At 36.7% G+C, this 17,231-nt stretch overlaps 1 protein-coding gene across 4 annotated transcripts in view; it reads right to left on the reverse strand.

Moving 5' to 3' along the window:
• Nucleotides 1-17,231, reverse strand: part of PHF14 (PHD finger protein 14) — a 166,584-nt gene that overhangs the window by 57,337 nt on the left and 92,016 nt on the right. The window contains exon 17 of one of the 4 annotated variants that reach the window (XM_075419262.1): nucleotides 7,435-8,716. The exons of the other annotated variants lie outside the window; for them this stretch is intronic. Within the exon in view, the coding sequence (XP_075275377.1) occupies nucleotides 8,704-8,716 (13 nt within the window). The 3' untranslated portion in view covers nucleotides 7,435-8,703. Of the gene's footprint in view, nucleotides 1-7,434; nucleotides 8,717-17,231 lie in introns of those variants that run through there. 4 annotated transcript variants of the gene reach the window in all.

Consider the following 17,231-nt stretch of genomic DNA (forward strand, 5'->3'; position numbering starts at 1 on the left):
TATCACAAAATAAAGCATCACGTTATTTCTGACTGATTTACTGTATTTTCAGAGCTTAATACTAAAATCTACATCTGACTTTAAACAGTACTAACAAATGTTTCCCCTTTAAAATTATGCTTTGCCATCTCTCCTTCCATCTTTTTCACTTTGTACCTAGAATGTGGTATTTCCCGACTGCACCTTCAGCCATGTTGCAGAAGTATGCTGAGGGAGTTAGAAGGCTGGGCTGAAATAACCATAACATTATGAAACTAAATACAGACCTGGAGACAGCATTCTAAAGCTGAATGTTTTTAATATTTATTGTCATTAATTTTTATCACTTCCGAGCTGTTCAGTTTGGCAGATGAAAAACTACTTTTTCTTAGAATCAGTTTAAAATGTCTATATGAAAGTTTTCAGATACTGACAGCTTCTACCTGCATCTGCACAGCTGAGAAAATGCAGATAACAAAAGCACATTTTCATGTATCACAACAAAAAAAGCTGCCTGGTGGTAAAAATGAAACTATACTAAGTATTTTTAAACACTTCCTTCTTACTGCTTTTTATTAGAATACAAATTCTGTATTGTGGAACACAAATTCACCGATTCTGCAGCTCCCAGAGCATGATGCTGGGGAAATGGATGAATACACACTGTACCTTGGTTAAAGATGCTGCCCTGGCTGTCTAGCAGTTCTCGTCAGCTGAGACTGACTTGGGACAAAATGTGAAGCTTACACGCATCACAGTGCAGAAAAAAAAAATGGCATTCTTAAATCCTAATTCCGAAAGAAAACCTTATACCTAAGTTAAAATCGCACTAGTAAAATGAGATTAAGTCCTCAAGTGTGTACTATTACTCGTGTTCTTTTGTCTAGCAACATAAAACGATAGAAAATCCACTCTCAGATTCAGAAAATAAGAAAGCAACACAAAACGAGGAGCACTTTCAGCTTCATTAGAGAATGAAATTGTTGGGTCACAAAAGGCGTCATGCCGACAGTCTCGCAGGCTTTCAGTCAATGCCCTCACAGATCAATCACCGTACGGACATTTACGGAGCAAAGGAGCCACACGGCACTGTCATTTACAAATACCATCCGCTTCCAGCCTCCAGATGGCTTAATTGCACAGGGCTGGGGAGGGCGGGGGGGGGGGGGTGTGAAGAAACCGCTTCCTCCACTTTAAAGGTTCTGTTAAAATTTTTATCCTTGCGGATTCAAGGTCACACCTTCAGAACAGTCCTTAAACTAGCAGATATTTTAGCTTGTTATTATATGTGGGTAACTTTTTCTGTGGTTAAGTACATGATTTACAAACGCAACTGAGCGCACAGCCACCTTTCGTGGCCTGGCTAGTAGTTGTACCAAAAACTTTGCGAAAATAAAAACAGAGCTCCACACAAAGACAAGCTAACCTAACCTCCCACACTACCTCTAACTGACAGGTAATTGCTTACTATCAGTGTTTTAACTAGCCTGAAATTACTTTATGCATCACAATTAGCAATTGCTGTGTTCCTCATTCCAGCAATTAATGAGGATAGATACATGCCCACTACATACTGGGAAAACGAGGTGTGAAAAAGAAAGGTGAATTCTGAAGGAGTTAGATTAATCAATTAAAACATTGTAAAAGAAAACATTTTTCATTTATAAAAGTATAGAATGCAGGTCAGCTACACTTTCACAGCAAGAAAGCTTGATTAGGCATTTCCATACCTGAAATATGCCTGCTTTGTTCTTTTAATAAAGTGATCTCCATCTGCTCATGTCCTTGGATTGTTTTTATTAGTTTTTTAGCAGTACAGCTGGCTGTGCTCAAGCCCTACATCACTCTGCATTTTCCTGTTCATAATTAACTAATTATGCCCTAATCAATAGTGTAGATACTGATTTTACAATGTAAATGAGATAAATGAGATAATGGCTGGGGTCAATCTCATTTAATTTACAAAGCCCAGCACACACATCCAATTTCATTACGTTGCATCTACCTGCACAGGAGGGAGTCTTATCAGTTGGCCTGCAGAAGGCTTCCTGTGAGCGCTGGGGAAAAAGACCTGTGCTTTTACAGAGGAACAGCGAACGCAAAACCTGCCCAGCACCGGCACATTCATAAGGCACTGGTTAATATCACTGAAAACCACAAAGAGCTGATTCAGCCAGAGTGAAGAAACCTACTTTGCATTCACAAGACAGCATCACCCATCTATAGCTGTAAAAGTAATTACCTACATGTCCCTGAAACACAACATTAATAAGCTAATCTTTAAATACAACTTTCCAAATATGCTTCAGAGACTACAGCAAATCTCTCACTTATGTACACATCATTGCACATCGTCTGCAATGTCATGCCAAAAGGTACCGTGTTGAACAAAATACAGAATTGCAAAATATATATACCACTCCCTTTTATCACAACAGGTTAGAAAGAGTTACTTTAATGGAAAAAAGATAGAAAACTTTGATACATATTGACAAACCATCATCACAGTTAAAATTAGAGAACTTGTCACGTAAATTTTACTCTGGCAAACAGAATTAACCAGAACAAAATTAGAAGTAATCTAATCCAGAATTTTTAAACTCTCAAAGAACTGCAGTGGGATGGGTGCGCATTCGCCCACGCATTAGCTGGGGGGATGCAACATGACGGCTATTGCAGCACTTGTGTGGATTTAACTATTGATACACACATCTTTACTTGTTGGCTTGTTTTGCACCCCATTTCTGACTAAAGGTTCTTAAACACCTAAAAAATAATATGTTTCTTTTCAGGCACTCATCTCTCTCCCCTTTAATCCCTCAGTGTCCAAGTGCCAGGCCCCTCTGAAACCACAAACAGCTGGAGACATGCACACAGCTTCATTTTAAATTGCAGAATATTCTTGGGTTTAGATGAACAACTTTAAACCAGCTACAACAGTTTAAGGCACTGCCATCGTTTTGTTCTTGTTAGCGGCTGTGTGGTAGATCCCGTGGCAAGGAGCATGTAAGCATTCCTAAAAAAAGAGAGTAAGCTGAGGTAGCTCAAGTGACTTCAGACTGCAGAAGCCAAGATGACTGATTGTGGAGTGGAGTAGGTGAGGAGCGCTCCTCTGACACCTTCATTGCAACCAGACCACTGAAGTGATAAATTCGGGGTGATACTAATGAATACTATGGGATGGGTTATAACACCAATTCTTACGTCTAATGTCAAAGGCACATTTCCCTGTGCCCTTATTTAAAGAATAAAATTAAAGACCTCCATGTGAAATAATTGTATAATCATGTATTTACTGCACTGTTATTAATGCTGTCCAAAAAGTACATTTATTCTACTTACTGAGGGAGGACCCAAAACAAGAGTTTTTATTACAGAATATGTGGCACACATTCTTCTTTTTAGCTTTCTTTTCTGACATTTCTTGAAACAAAGTGAAGATAAGTGAAGATAAGTCTTCATATCTTACCCTGCCATTCTACACCAAAACTCTTCAATTCAACCTCATGGATCCCGACAGAAATTGCTTTCATTTTGCTGTGACATGTCATAGGCCAAGCACAAAACAAAAGCGATGCAGTGCTGTATTTACAGATCCTGAGCAACTCTTGTTTTTAGGCAGAATATTGTCAAAAGGGAAAACCATGGAAAAAGCTGGTTTTCCTCTTCCTCACTTTTACATTTCTTCCCTTTCCTATAAGTGGCCTATCAGCTAGAAACGGATAGTTAAGTCATCTTGCAGTTTCTGGTCTATAGAACAGTTTTACAAAATTATTAGGACAAGGGTAATTTAAAAGTCTTCTCACGTAGGCCAGCCAAGCTTTAGGTGACTTCAGCATCTGAGTGTGACAGATTCCAGCACTAAAATTCTTACATGAAGGCACATGCATAAAATACTGACTGTAAACCAGGATATAGCCCTATTATATTGCTTCTTCAAACACAGGTACTGGTTATCCTGATATGGTCTCTATCTCCAAAGATGCTCACAATGAAGTTGGATATAACTCTTGACGAACTTGTTCTAATTTCAAAGTTAGATCTAACTTTGCAGTCAGCCCTGCTTTGAGTGAGCGGCTGGAACAGATGTCCTCCAGAGGCTCCTTCTAACCTAAATCTTTCTGGATTCCAGTACTGTCATAATTTTAAGATAAGTGAAATACTATTTCTGGGAAAGATAATGCTTAAGGTATTACCAAAGTAATTAAAAGCCACATTCAAATTTTATTATGGCAGGTATAATGCAAGAATATGAAAGGAAGTTCCTGACTTCCATAGTTTACAAAATTTGATGAGCCAGTAGATTCTTCTGTTAAACCTGGAAGAGAGAGGGGCACGGCAACTGCTGAAAGGTGAGACAATAGACCAGACGCAGGATGATTAATACATTCTGGTTTTTCTATCTACCTACTACTGATGAAGACAGTGTACAGGCAAGATGGACACACGGCCTGACAGAGCAGGATGAACTTTCTGATCATCAGCTAATGGTAGTTTCAGGATAAAGAACCTACACCATTTTGGATGTGGGAAACTGTATAACCTGTAATTTACTCAAATTGCTGTCCAGCATTAATAAAATGACCATTTTTTCTCTTTAGTGTACAATAATCCTGTAGAGAAGCCTTCACTCATTCAGAGGATCTCTGCCACACTTTTCAGCATCTGCTACATGATGTTAGTATTTAAAATATCATGTCTTCAACACTACTTAGAACACAACAGCATGAACTGCTATGGTTTTGACCTTTAGGAAGTTCTACTTTAAAGCAAAAAAAGTAAAGAAAACATTCTACCTATAAACTCAAAAGGAAAAAAACATTTCATGTAGTTTCTATTCTTGTTCCCTCCCCCCCAATGCTTATCATCACAAAACCTGAACATCAACTACTTCACTTTAGCAGAACTGACAAATAGTGTTGATCATTGATACCACAAATGAGCAAAGGAAAGTAAGCATTCATCTGACAGACATCTGTGCAGCTAAATTTATTATGCTAAACCCAAAACTGCCACCTCTCCTACTTGATTTTATTCATGCTTTTTAATACTGAAACAAACAAACCACCCCCAATCCCCAAAACTTAACACTGATTTTTTATGGGTAAGGAAGAATCTGAATTGCCTACCATTATGTGACATTTCTATGTAATCCAGATTTTTTCTGAATGGTCCACAATTAATCTCTTTCACAAAACTTAGTTTGCATGTACAGAATGAATTATACGAATGCTATGAAGAAACTTTATTTACTATACCTTTGCATGAACAGCTTCTTTTCAGCAAGAAGTGTTCACTTCTCTCTCTCTCATAGTACTTCAAAATTATAAAACACATGGCTTTGATAAAATTATTTTGCAAAATCCATTAAGGGCTCACATATACAAGGGGAGTATATTGATGCAAACACTATGTCAAAAGTGTTTGGTTTTGTTAATATTATACAGCTACTGTGTAGAGTTTGTATTTACAGTATTTTTAAGTTTAAATTAAGTATTTCTGTGAAGACAATACCTCCAAGACACGTATTCATAGAATCATAGCATAGTTTGGGTTGAAGGGGACCGTTAAAGGCCATCTAGTCTAACCCCCCTGCAAAGAGCAAGGACATCTTCAACTAGATCATGCTGCTCAGAGCCTTGTCCAAATGCTACACGAATTACAGCTCCCAAAAAAGTCCAAAATCTTTTCTTTCTTAGGAAAGACAGGAAATTCTGAAAGAACCAGGACAGCCCATGCAAATGCTGCATTAGTTTTTCTGGAATACATTCTAGTCATAACAGATGATTGCATCTATAGTGCCATTCTCAGGTATTCAACTAATATACTTAGCCATAGTGAACAGTGTATTGTTTGTGAACTACTAGAGAAGTCCACTACAGATTCGAAGATTGCCATCAAACTTCTTTCAAAAGGTGAAATATTGAGCATTAACATTTCGTTTTCCAGAAAAAGAGGCAAGACGCATAATGAATCATATGAAAGAGAGAGATTAAAAACTAATCTAATACTTAATGTCAAAAGAAAGTGCCAGGAAAGAAACAAAATCCTAAAAACAAGCTGTACAGGGGGGGCACAAACATACAAAATACAGCAGGTCACCTTACAGTATCAAGAATGCCCAAGGGAGTATCAAAAATACTCAAAAAGGTCATAGCACACACTAGTCTGTCCTTAAAAGCCTCCAACAGCAGACATTACTCAACTTCTTTAACAAACTTCTCCAGTGCAGTTATTCTTATCATCAGAAAAAAAACCCCTTTCTATCACCAAATCATCTTGCTAAAACTTCAGACTTAATTTTGGTCTGACCAGATTTGAAGAACAACTTTCTTCCCTTCTTTGCAGCTTCTCTCTTCATTATCTTTGTATTAACTTATGCTGTCTCCTGTAGCCTTCTTATCATTCAATTCAGTTTGCTTTGGACTTTCTCTACACGCTTTTTGCCAAAGTGGACAGAATATGCTAGCTGAGGCTTTTCCAAGGCTGAGGTATCAGTCTTCTGCATAATCAGGAGGCGTACTTTGATGTGTTAAATGTAACACCTCTCTCTGTACATCTCAAGTATGATCAGTTTGATTCACAAACAGTTTGTCATCCAGAGTCCCCAATACCTTCTCTTTTGAAGACACACTTCCTAACTAGTTACTCTCTGTACCATAATTGTGCACTAAACAGTGATTTGCTTTTTCCTTTACTGCACTGCATCCTTTTTCTGGATACTTGCTTAAAATTTCATTTTTACATCTAATCCTGTAATCCCTTACATCATACTGATGTCACCTGCAAATGTAACCAAACTCTTTATTCCAGCACCTAACAGACCAGAGCAAAAATTAACAAAAAAATAATAATACTGAGTCCAGGACAGTCCTGAGTGGAACCCAGTGAGTGCAATATCATTTGACAGTGAGTCTGTGGTAACTAGTCTGCTTTTCTAATCAGCTACATACCTTACTGTAGCTTAATTAACAGAAAATTCCTCTAACTTATTCAGCAGAATGTCACACACAAAAGTATTTTAAAAGTCTTACTAAAGCCAAGATATGGTATATTTATCATTCTCTCCTACTCACGACACCTATGCTGTGTTAGTTTTATAACTGATCATAAATCACAGTAAACATTACTTTCTATCTCTTTTTTCTAAACTCAGTCTGATGTAGCGTTTTTTTCCCCCTGGTCAGCACAGTGTTTGGATATAACTTCTTAACTGTACTTTAAAATTCTGGACAAGTCATCACTAAACTTAGTTTTATCTTCCTAAAATGGATTCATCAATTCCTAATCAAATTCCTGCATTAATGTCTATTTCCTAGTGCAAAATTCTTTATTTTAAAGGTGTCTTGATGTGCCTTGTCAATACAGAAGGGTAAACATTCCTGATACTTCAGACAAAAATCTTACTCTGATATCATCCCACCCCCTTTTTAAAACAGAACGACATTTTAGACATCAGGTTAATTTTATTTAATATAATATCCAAACATGAAATGCCCTGGTAAGATATGACTTGTAGATAAGTATACACAAATTTGTATATTTCTCCTATTACTGATTACAGCATTTCTTTCTTAAGATTAAAAAATATTTTCAAATGGAAATGTGCCTTGATAGATGACAATAACCACCATATCTCAAGAAATTCAAAGATTATATGTCATAAAGTTACACGTGTAATTGCATTTGAGCAGAATTTTTCCAAGCAAGTTCAAGATGAAAACAATGAAGATGTCAACACACTGCTACTTGCAGATTTAAGAACCGGACGGGTACCATTTGTAGATCAAAATACTATGTCTGCATCTACCAGGATATATATGGACGAAGACGAAGATCTCAGCTGTCATGCTGTGTGATCAGTTCTTCATTCCTTCCCCAACTTATATAACAATTTCATATTTGTATTGTGAGGAGATGAGCTTGTCCTGAACAGTGCCAGAGAAGTAAGCCAAATAAAACAAATGTCTGCATATACTCAAACTTTTCTTTTTCTTAAAAAAATTTCAGAGAGCAATATAGGTATAGTTCTATTCGCTCTGAAGTCAGAAACAATTAGTTCACACTAATAAGCATAAAATTAATTTTTCCGTGGCAAATCTATTCCTTCAGAATAGTAAGTCTCAAGTGTTTTACAGGTCTCATTATCACTGAACATTTTTTTTTTAGGAAACAATCCTTTTTACAGTAAGGTCTATATACAACAAGGTGTTCTATATAGAAATGTTCTTATTAAACTGCATATAAGTAGAGCAGCAGGCGGATGGCAAACCGTCGCTTATTTCATTCGGTATCACCATAGAGGAACGCACAATATTTAAGTCCCACAGGCTTCTGTCACTCTTCAGTGAATCCAAGCATTGTATAACATCATTTGCCAACGAAGCACAGGGGAAAAAGACATTACTTAATAGGACAATTCTGACAAGACATTATCTGGGATTTTTCAACAATGCACATATGAAATGTTCCTGATTAGTGCAAAAAAAATGCAGGCAAATTAACTACCTTGTCAGTCCAAATAACAAACCAATCAATTACATTCTATCCGAGCCTGACAAGCAAACTCAACTTTTTGTCATAATAATCTTATAGTAGAGACAAAGTAGCTGTTCTCCTTTATTTTAGGTACTCTATTGAGAGCTTTATCCACATTTAAAAATCATATTTATAAAAGAGGTTTCCAGGATTGCCTCCGAGGATGAGTTGTGGCAGAGTTGTGTCTCATGAAGGGTATCTACACGGTAAAGTGATAAGAAAAAAATATTAACATTGAAAGATCATAGCAGATCTGCTCTGTCTTATGAAACATTTTAACATCACACTAGATTCAAGCAACACGTATGCTCAGATCCAAATAGTATAAGACACTCATAATAAATTTTCAAAAGTCTCCAAGTGTCAAAAGCATTAAACTAAATATAGCATCCTTTTAACTTTTTCTCAGCACAGCTCAAAGAACAAAGGCAGTCCACCATAAGACAGAGAGTAGATACTTTTCTTTTTTCTTTTTTTTTTTTTTTTTTTCACCATAAAAGCAACAATTTAATACAAGCAGGCTTGATTGTGAAGCTGGCATTTTCCTCATACTTGAAAGCCACGCAAATGTAGCTATGGGACTGACTACATGACAAGCCCAAACAACATGGGTACTCTATTAAAACCTTAACAAATGTTCTTTTTATAGAATGGCTTTTGAAAGAAAATAAGGCTTAAGATTCAGGAAGCATTAAGAAAGGGAGGGTTTCTTTCATAATGTAATTTACTAATTCAGTACATAGAAAGCTTTAGTCACTTCTGAAACAATGTCTTTGACGCAATCATTCGAAAGTCTTCACAGCTTTTTTCATACTTGTATTGCCTGTCTTTTGACACTCTCATGACATATGTACTTTTCAAGGATGCTTTACTTTTTTTAAATAAATACAATTTTAAAATGCTGTTTCTCTACATTTTAAACTCTTTTTTGCAATATAGCAAATTAACATAACTGACAGCATTGCGAGATTTTAAGTAGAAAAATATCCACGTTGTCTTTAAGCTGTGCTGGCGTATCAAATACACATCAGTTTTGAAAGAAAGACCTATATAAAATCTTCACTGTATTTGTTTTGTTTTCTACTTTGAAAGATATTAAAGTAGAATTGTAAATAAAAAGGAATTCTAAACTGCTGTCACACTTTCAACAAATAATAAAATAACAAGCTGATGAACAGGAGCCATAGTGTCACTGCATGTTCCAATAACAGTTCCTTGCAAACTAATTTTAATTTTGAGTGTAAGAAATAGAGGGACAGCAAGGAAGCAGTATATGTAAATCCACTTTAATTCTCATTTCATCTCTTACTCAGGACATGATCAGAATTTTAAATCAGGTGTACTCAACTGCAATACTAAAGTCCAACTTTGAACTTTTCAAGAAAGCTGAAGAAAAGCTGAGTTGTAAAATAGAAATATTTTTAACAGTCATCTTATTACAGTCCCCTTCCCTCAGCCAGTGCAACTGGTTTTGTTCTCATCACCTCAGAGTGGGTGAGGTCGACATGGGTGCACACTCCAGTGCAGAAATATGAAGAGTAGCATCAGTAAACAATTCGAGACAAGCTCAAGGTCTTTGTGCTACCTCTACACTCTCAGCAACAGCATGAGTAGTGGCAGCTGCCATCAGAGTCAGGTCATCAGAGCGTGGTGGGCTATGCACTGCCTGGGCTAGCAAGGTTTGGACATGAATAGAGCAATCCATACTTTTAATACAAGTTTTTATTTCTGTTTCTCAAAATGAGTCTGTGTATCTATACGCACATATATATGTATGTATATGTAACTCATATATATGTATACGCACTTGATTTATATAAAAATCAATTTATATTTATAAATTATTTTCACATAAAATTATATTTATGTAAATATATGCATATGAAACAAACCTCATAGTTGAACTAATAAAATAGTAAGATAAAATTTAACAGCCAGTTCACAAATCAAAGTAATAGAAGACAAACAAGGCTCACAGAGTAAACTTGTAACTATAGAGCAAAGTCAAAGATTCTAACTTTTTGTAGTACTTTCAGTAAGGCTGCAAGAACACAGGCATCAAGTAGGAAGTGTAAATAGCCTATACCTCCACTAATGATTCCTATGCTATTTATCTGTATTGCATTTTGATTTGTAAGAACATATTATGAAATTTTAAAGAATATTATGTTTACTGATACATTAAATTGAATTTACTTTCTAAATGGTTGGACAATTTTTCCATTTCTACTGTTTTTAAGATTTGACTTGACATCATTTATTTTACATGATTTAGGGTTACCTTCACCCCTCTCATCTCTGAAGTATTATTTATTTAAGGAATCACTACTGACTTTGTTTAAACACACTTCTAATCAGCAACAGATTGCTGAAAGACAAACGAATACACATGGATAAATACAATAGTGTTTTTAAGCTCGTAAACCACAAACTCATCTAATAACTGACTACTGATTTTGGAGAACTACTTCCTAAAAATTTTTTCCTGGGACCTCCCCCACTGATAACATTTCTCCTGTTCTGTTCTCAGCTTTTGCTTTTCTCCCACCCCTACACACTATTTCCCAACCCTCCCTTATCCAAAGAACTGTTCCCATTCCTACACACGCTTAACAACCTCCTGGCACTTACTCAAATATGATGGAATGAACTACAGAGGTTTTACACTGAATTGAGGCACCGATACATCCACTTCAATTTGTACTGACTGCACTACCCAGAGCTGCCTGCGCATTTTCAGCCTTAGTTAGGAAAAGGATTTACTGGACACAAAAATCTGAAATAAGGACAGTAAGCAAAACTGAACAGCTGTGCTTCCTCACCAGCAGCTGGAACAAACAGCAGACAGAAAAAAGCATCACAGGTAATGCTGCAATAGATGCTTTCAACAGGGAGGTTCTTATTTGCATATTTAGTCATTTAGAAGAAGAGCTGTTCTGTGCCAGCTCTCCTTCACTCCGGGACAAAAAGAACTAAGAGAGCATTTTCCTTCAAGCTTTGGTATGAAGGGAGAGAAACGCACCAATCTCTCCCACTCTCCCCCTAAACACATATGGCCGCAAGCTGCTTGCTCAGTTAAGTAAATATACATAATGGGTGGAGGGGATGGTCTATGAATACACGCAAATTTTAATTTCAAAGGAATTTACAGCACAAGAAACCCCACAAATCATTTCACTGTTTTCTACTGGAATTGCCAAAGGCCCTCTTCGTTTGTGTAACAGATACTGAAAAGTGCAAACTGCAGACAAACGTAATGCTTAGGAGCTTTGATCCTTATTCATTTTTAGGCATTTTCATTCTTGCTTGCATCAGTTTAAATACCTGTTGTGAGAACAATGTTTCTGGCTGTTAACTGGGCACAAGTAAAACACATTTGCGACCATAACGTAAGCTCAGTTTATCTTCAAAGGTCTGCTTCAGCACACCTTACCAATTCTGAAACATCAGGACTCTCCCACCAGGTAAGTCTGTTAAGCCTAAGAGTTTTTTCGGAAAAGATATAATGAGGTAAGATGGTAACGAAAGAGACAGAAAATAGAGCTATTTAATTACAGAGGAAGTGCTGACAAAGAACAATTTTAGAAGGCAAGGAACCGTATCTGCAACAAACACCAAACCATTTGAAGGTGATATAAGTAATACGCATTTTTAAAATTCAGGTTGCTCAAGGCACACCTCCTGATACCCAGAATTATGTGTACCCACAACTCCATTAACTGGGTGAGAGTTACAAAGCTAGTTAGTGGAACAAACAAACAAACAGACAGACCCCCAAAACAATGATAAGCAATGTCTCTTCTAGACACTGTTCATTACTTCCTCTCAGTATTGATCAAGTTATAAATATTAATAAATGCTTCCCGAATGGTTACAGATTTCTATTTACTAATCTACATGTCGATTAGCCTGTAAAAACGTTATCTGCCAGACTAAACATCACAGCATCTGAGGTACTAACAATGGAATAGAAAAGCTTTGATTCATTCTAATAACTGTCACCTGGAGCATAAATAGTGACATTTAGAGCTGGTCACTGGATAAACATGATGACTGAGATAATCTAATAAGACTAACTGTAGTCACGATTTACAGAATTCTGTTCTCCAAGTACTAAGCCCACTTCAAAACGAGAACACACTTTCCAAGTATTTTAAAGTCTGGAAAAAAATGACATATCCTATACAAAAGATTAAATAAAATATTGGTATCACATATGTGAAATGCTTTCATTTGTTAATACAAGTGTCATTTTCCTTCCTTCTGCACTGTCTTTGTGAATACAAGCTTCTGAGAACCCATGAAAAAAAATTTCAGTCAATACACTCAATACTCTACATGAAACCCAGCTTTCTCTTTTAAGAGACTGCATTTACAGACCTTGTCACAACAAGGTCCTTGATGGTATCGAAGCAATTTCAAGATACTTTAATCACTCAAAACTCAGTAACCTGGCAAGAGAAATTTGGGCCAGGAAGATTTCAGCAACTTGAAAGGAAGGTTATTGACTGATGTAATTTCATTTGGATGTGACCGAACCCAATTGATCTGGGTTTTGCCATGCATATCTTCCCTCTGCAGCTGTCTCTATCTGCTTCAGCGTCCAAGTGCAAGCAGTGACTATCCCTTCCCACTTAAAGCAAAACTCTTCCTTCCTCCTGCTATTATTCTGAATGAGCACACGAGGAGAGCATTTTCAAGTTTCATCTCTGCATTCACTGTAAGACAAAATACACTCAACTGAATGCCACCCCGTGAATTCAACCGGATCTTGTGACTGCTAACATATTCACCATGCGGTTAGAAAAACAGGTCATAGAACGTAATTTTTATTACTGTTATTAACTGAAATACCGAGTTAGGTCTTGTATAATACAAGGTCATGTGACAGTACTAAACTAATACTCAATCCCAACTGCACAATATCATGTAATCTATGCTGTAACAGACTGTACTAACTTTCAGTTGAGTACTTAGGTGTGTTCAAAAGAAAAAAAACTGCTTGGTATAAAATGAGCATAAAAATTTATAAACATGAATATGATATGTATGAAGTCATATCTTCCTACACAAGTTTGGTTTACAACGGTTTTAACAGAAAAGAGGTGTGCCAGCAGGAGCTTCACAATTAAACAGCATAAATCTTAAAGAAAAAAAATTGTGATATAGATGTTGAGTTAACAAAGGCTTGAGGGGAAATGAGTGGGCCACTCACTGTCCATGGATCCTGTGCATGTAGGTTGCTGCACTGCTACACATCGGAACCCTTGTTTACATGTCATCGGAATTAAGGGGAACACTGACACTGATGCGCACCTCAGACTCCAAGTGACTTACGTGTATCGGTGTGCACTTTAGCAAAGGTATTTTCCCCGAAATTCAGTACAACTTTTTCAACTGCAGTCATTTTGTCTCTCATTCAGGAAGTGATCTTTTTCAAAAATAAGCCCTTAGTGACAATTTAAAAAAGAAATGGAGCTGTCAGTTCCAATATAAGACAGAATTTTATATTTTAAACATATTTGCATGTAGCAAACTGCTTTTCACTCTCCTGTTTAAAGGACTAAGAGTCATCTTCCTTAATACACTGCGATGCAGGGCAAATTTATCAATGGAACATTAGTACAAATAAGCCGAAAGTAACCATGTGATAAAGTTAGTACGACAAAATACAACTAAATTTGACCTGAAACAGTGGAGCTCAGCAGCTTACTGCATCATCTACACTGTAATGCCTTTACCACATGCTTAGTTTTTCTCAGTCTGTATGCTGGCTTGGTTTTGAAAGCAAAAGGATGGGAAGTCTTATTAAATGCATATCTATCCTGACAGCAAAGTTACACATTATGTTCAATTGTTTCACCCAACAAGATGGATTTAAAAAATGTCAAAGCAACAAAAGAAGAAGAGAAAGGCAATATAAGCACAGAAATTAAAAAACCTATTTTACCTACAGAAGTACACACCAATTTAAGGACAGAATATTTTAATTTTGAATTATGTGAAAGCTGGTCCTTCATAGCAGAATTTTATACTTCTTAAACAACTGAAATGTCATTTTCGAAATACTTCTGATCCCCTACATAAGTATACATATGTTTTGAAAAGAAAAACTTTGCCTTACAAGAAAGCCATCTGGTATTTCCTCACACAGTCTGGAGCTTATTTCCCCCTTATTTTTATTTCATGAAGGTGGAATGAAGTGAAAGAAAAATTTAGGAAAACATTTTCACCACAGAACTAAGTTGGCCTTTGCTCACCCAGCCTTAGTCTTAGGCTATCTGTGCACACAAAACATGTTTGACCAACTAAACATGACTAGCTGGCTTAAAGGCAAAAATGTGAGCTTTCCTCTGAACTGCCAGTCCTTCAGTGGCTTCCCAACTTTTTGTATCACAGAATACGATGCAAGTTCTGCTGTAATTCAATTTTTAATGTCAAATCTATATACTTCAAAGTTTTAAGAGTTTTGAGGTACCTATAGCAGCGGGAACATTCAAGCTGCTCCAAAGCAGCATATGCCCCGGACATGCCCATAGAAACATCTGCAGAGAAACCACAACCTAACCTGCAGCATCAACCATTTTGTCTGCCTGATCCCAATGCAGGCTAAAAGGGCTTCGGATTCTGTTGACGATCATAGTTAGAGAGTATCTTCCCAGTAAAATTCTCTCTTGCATAAACTGTGTGTAGTTAACACTTTATCTATCAACAAAGTAAGTCAACAGCATAAACTCAATAAAAATGTTTACATTTTATATATTAGTTTCTTTTTATTATGAGTACTGTCCCTCACTGTAACTGTTTCTGTTACTGTGATAACCTTGTACTCCTTCTTAAGTAGTATATAAATATGCTAACATACCATTTATCTTTCAGATCAAATCATTTACTGGAAATAAAAATCTAAACTTCTTTCAAATACAGAACTGGCTTTGATTGCTTGTTATTGTTACTATTCTTAGAATATACTGTGAGAAATATTATTATTGTGCTACAGCACAATGAACTAGAGAAGATTTACTTGATATAAAAAAAATTAACAGGAACAGTCTTGTTTAGGTCGGAATTATATTTTTTCCATGTCAGTATATTAAATAAAGTCTAAAGTTGGTTGTTGTTGTCATCATTATTATTATTTTGTTTATTTTTTATAGAAAACTAGATGGAGTCATTTTTGTGGGTTGGCTCTTTGTCACTGGGGAGAGATGAGTTCTGACAGGAAAATCTAACTTTAACTCCAATGTCTAAGTTTTAGCACTAGACAGTCACCACCAGGGTTTAAAGGGGTTGCAGAGCCACTGGACTGAATGATTTTCACGCTGTTGTTAATGAAAATACAGGCCTAACCCACTAAGTTAGCCATCAGTTATTGATGGTTTATTGGTATCTGTGAAGCATTTAGAACCTCCTGTGTGACTTCAATATGTTAAAATCTAAGCATAACTATCAGAGTGCCACAAGACAAGCCAAAGTAGAAATTCTGCTTTCCCGCCCACCTGGTCTATCAAGCAAGTGTCTAACAGTCAGTGCGAGCTGTTCCACCGTGGCTAACAGGCTTCATGTAAGTATATTAGTCTGCTCAGTTTAAAACACAAATTCAGGGCTAACAGATGAGTATTTTTTCTTCCATTTTGAAACAATTTATTCTTTAAGATATTTACAGGGTTTTTTCCTCCCTAAACTCCCACTCCTATAAACCTTGAAACTGTAACAGTTCTACTGTGAGCCATTCAAGGCTCTACAGCATCACATGGAACCTCTATACCAAACTGCTGTATATCATAGCCCAGGTCAAAATCCGTGATGCAGTTGCTACTATGACTGTGAAATGCAGGAATCCATTGAGATCAGGTTTCATTCCTAGTTTAGCTTGAGAAGATTAATGGCACTACTGAAACTTCATTGCAGAGAACAAAAGGAGGTGTAAGCACAGTCTCCTTATCACTGTCATGGTTTAAAAAAATACAGAAAGATTTACTACTTCATCACAAACAATACAAAAAGCTGTATCACGGGTTTGGAAGAGGAAACCTTGGCTTGTCAAAGGAACTTCTAGGTAGAATCCTGCACGTGGCTGTCATGAAAGGGAAAGTTATCAAGTGAGAGATGGATGATTTAAAAAAAAAAAAATTACTCAGAGCTGAGAGAAACACATCATCCCATTGTACAGGAGATGAGGAAATCCAGCAGAATATCTGTTTGCTTAAGCAAGAATCCTCCTATTCAACTAGATATGCAAAATGAGTGGTGGTAACACATAAGAAATGGAAACAAGTTACAGAGGAGGAGTATTAAAAGGTTGCTCAAGCACTTACGGACAACATTCAGAAGGCAAAACCCCAGATGGATCCAATAAGAAACAGAAAGTATTTCTAGAAGAATGTCAGCAGTGAAAGGAAGTTCAGAGCAAACATGGATTGGATTTCAGCAGGTAACACAGAAGGGGCTGATGTAATTGATGCCTTTGTGCTCAATGTCTCACTCTGCCCAGTGAAAACTTGCTCTCAGATTTCCATGCCTACCAACGTGATCTGGTAAAAAGAAGGATAGCCAACGGCAGGAAAGCAACGAGTCAGGGTCTGTTCCACCATGCATACATTCAAATCTACGGGGACTATCCAACATTTCTGAAAAGGATGCTTGCCACCTCCGCTGGGCTCCTGTGTAAGATCTAACAAACATCATGACAAACAAGGCAGGTCGCTGACAAC

Source organism: Opisthocomus hoazin, chromosome 4 (genome assembly GCF_030867145.1).
Source record: "Opisthocomus hoazin isolate bOpiHoa1 chromosome 4, bOpiHoa1.hap1, whole genome shotgun sequence".
NCBI lineage: Eukaryota > Metazoa > Chordata > Aves > Opisthocomiformes > Opisthocomidae > Opisthocomus > Opisthocomus hoazin.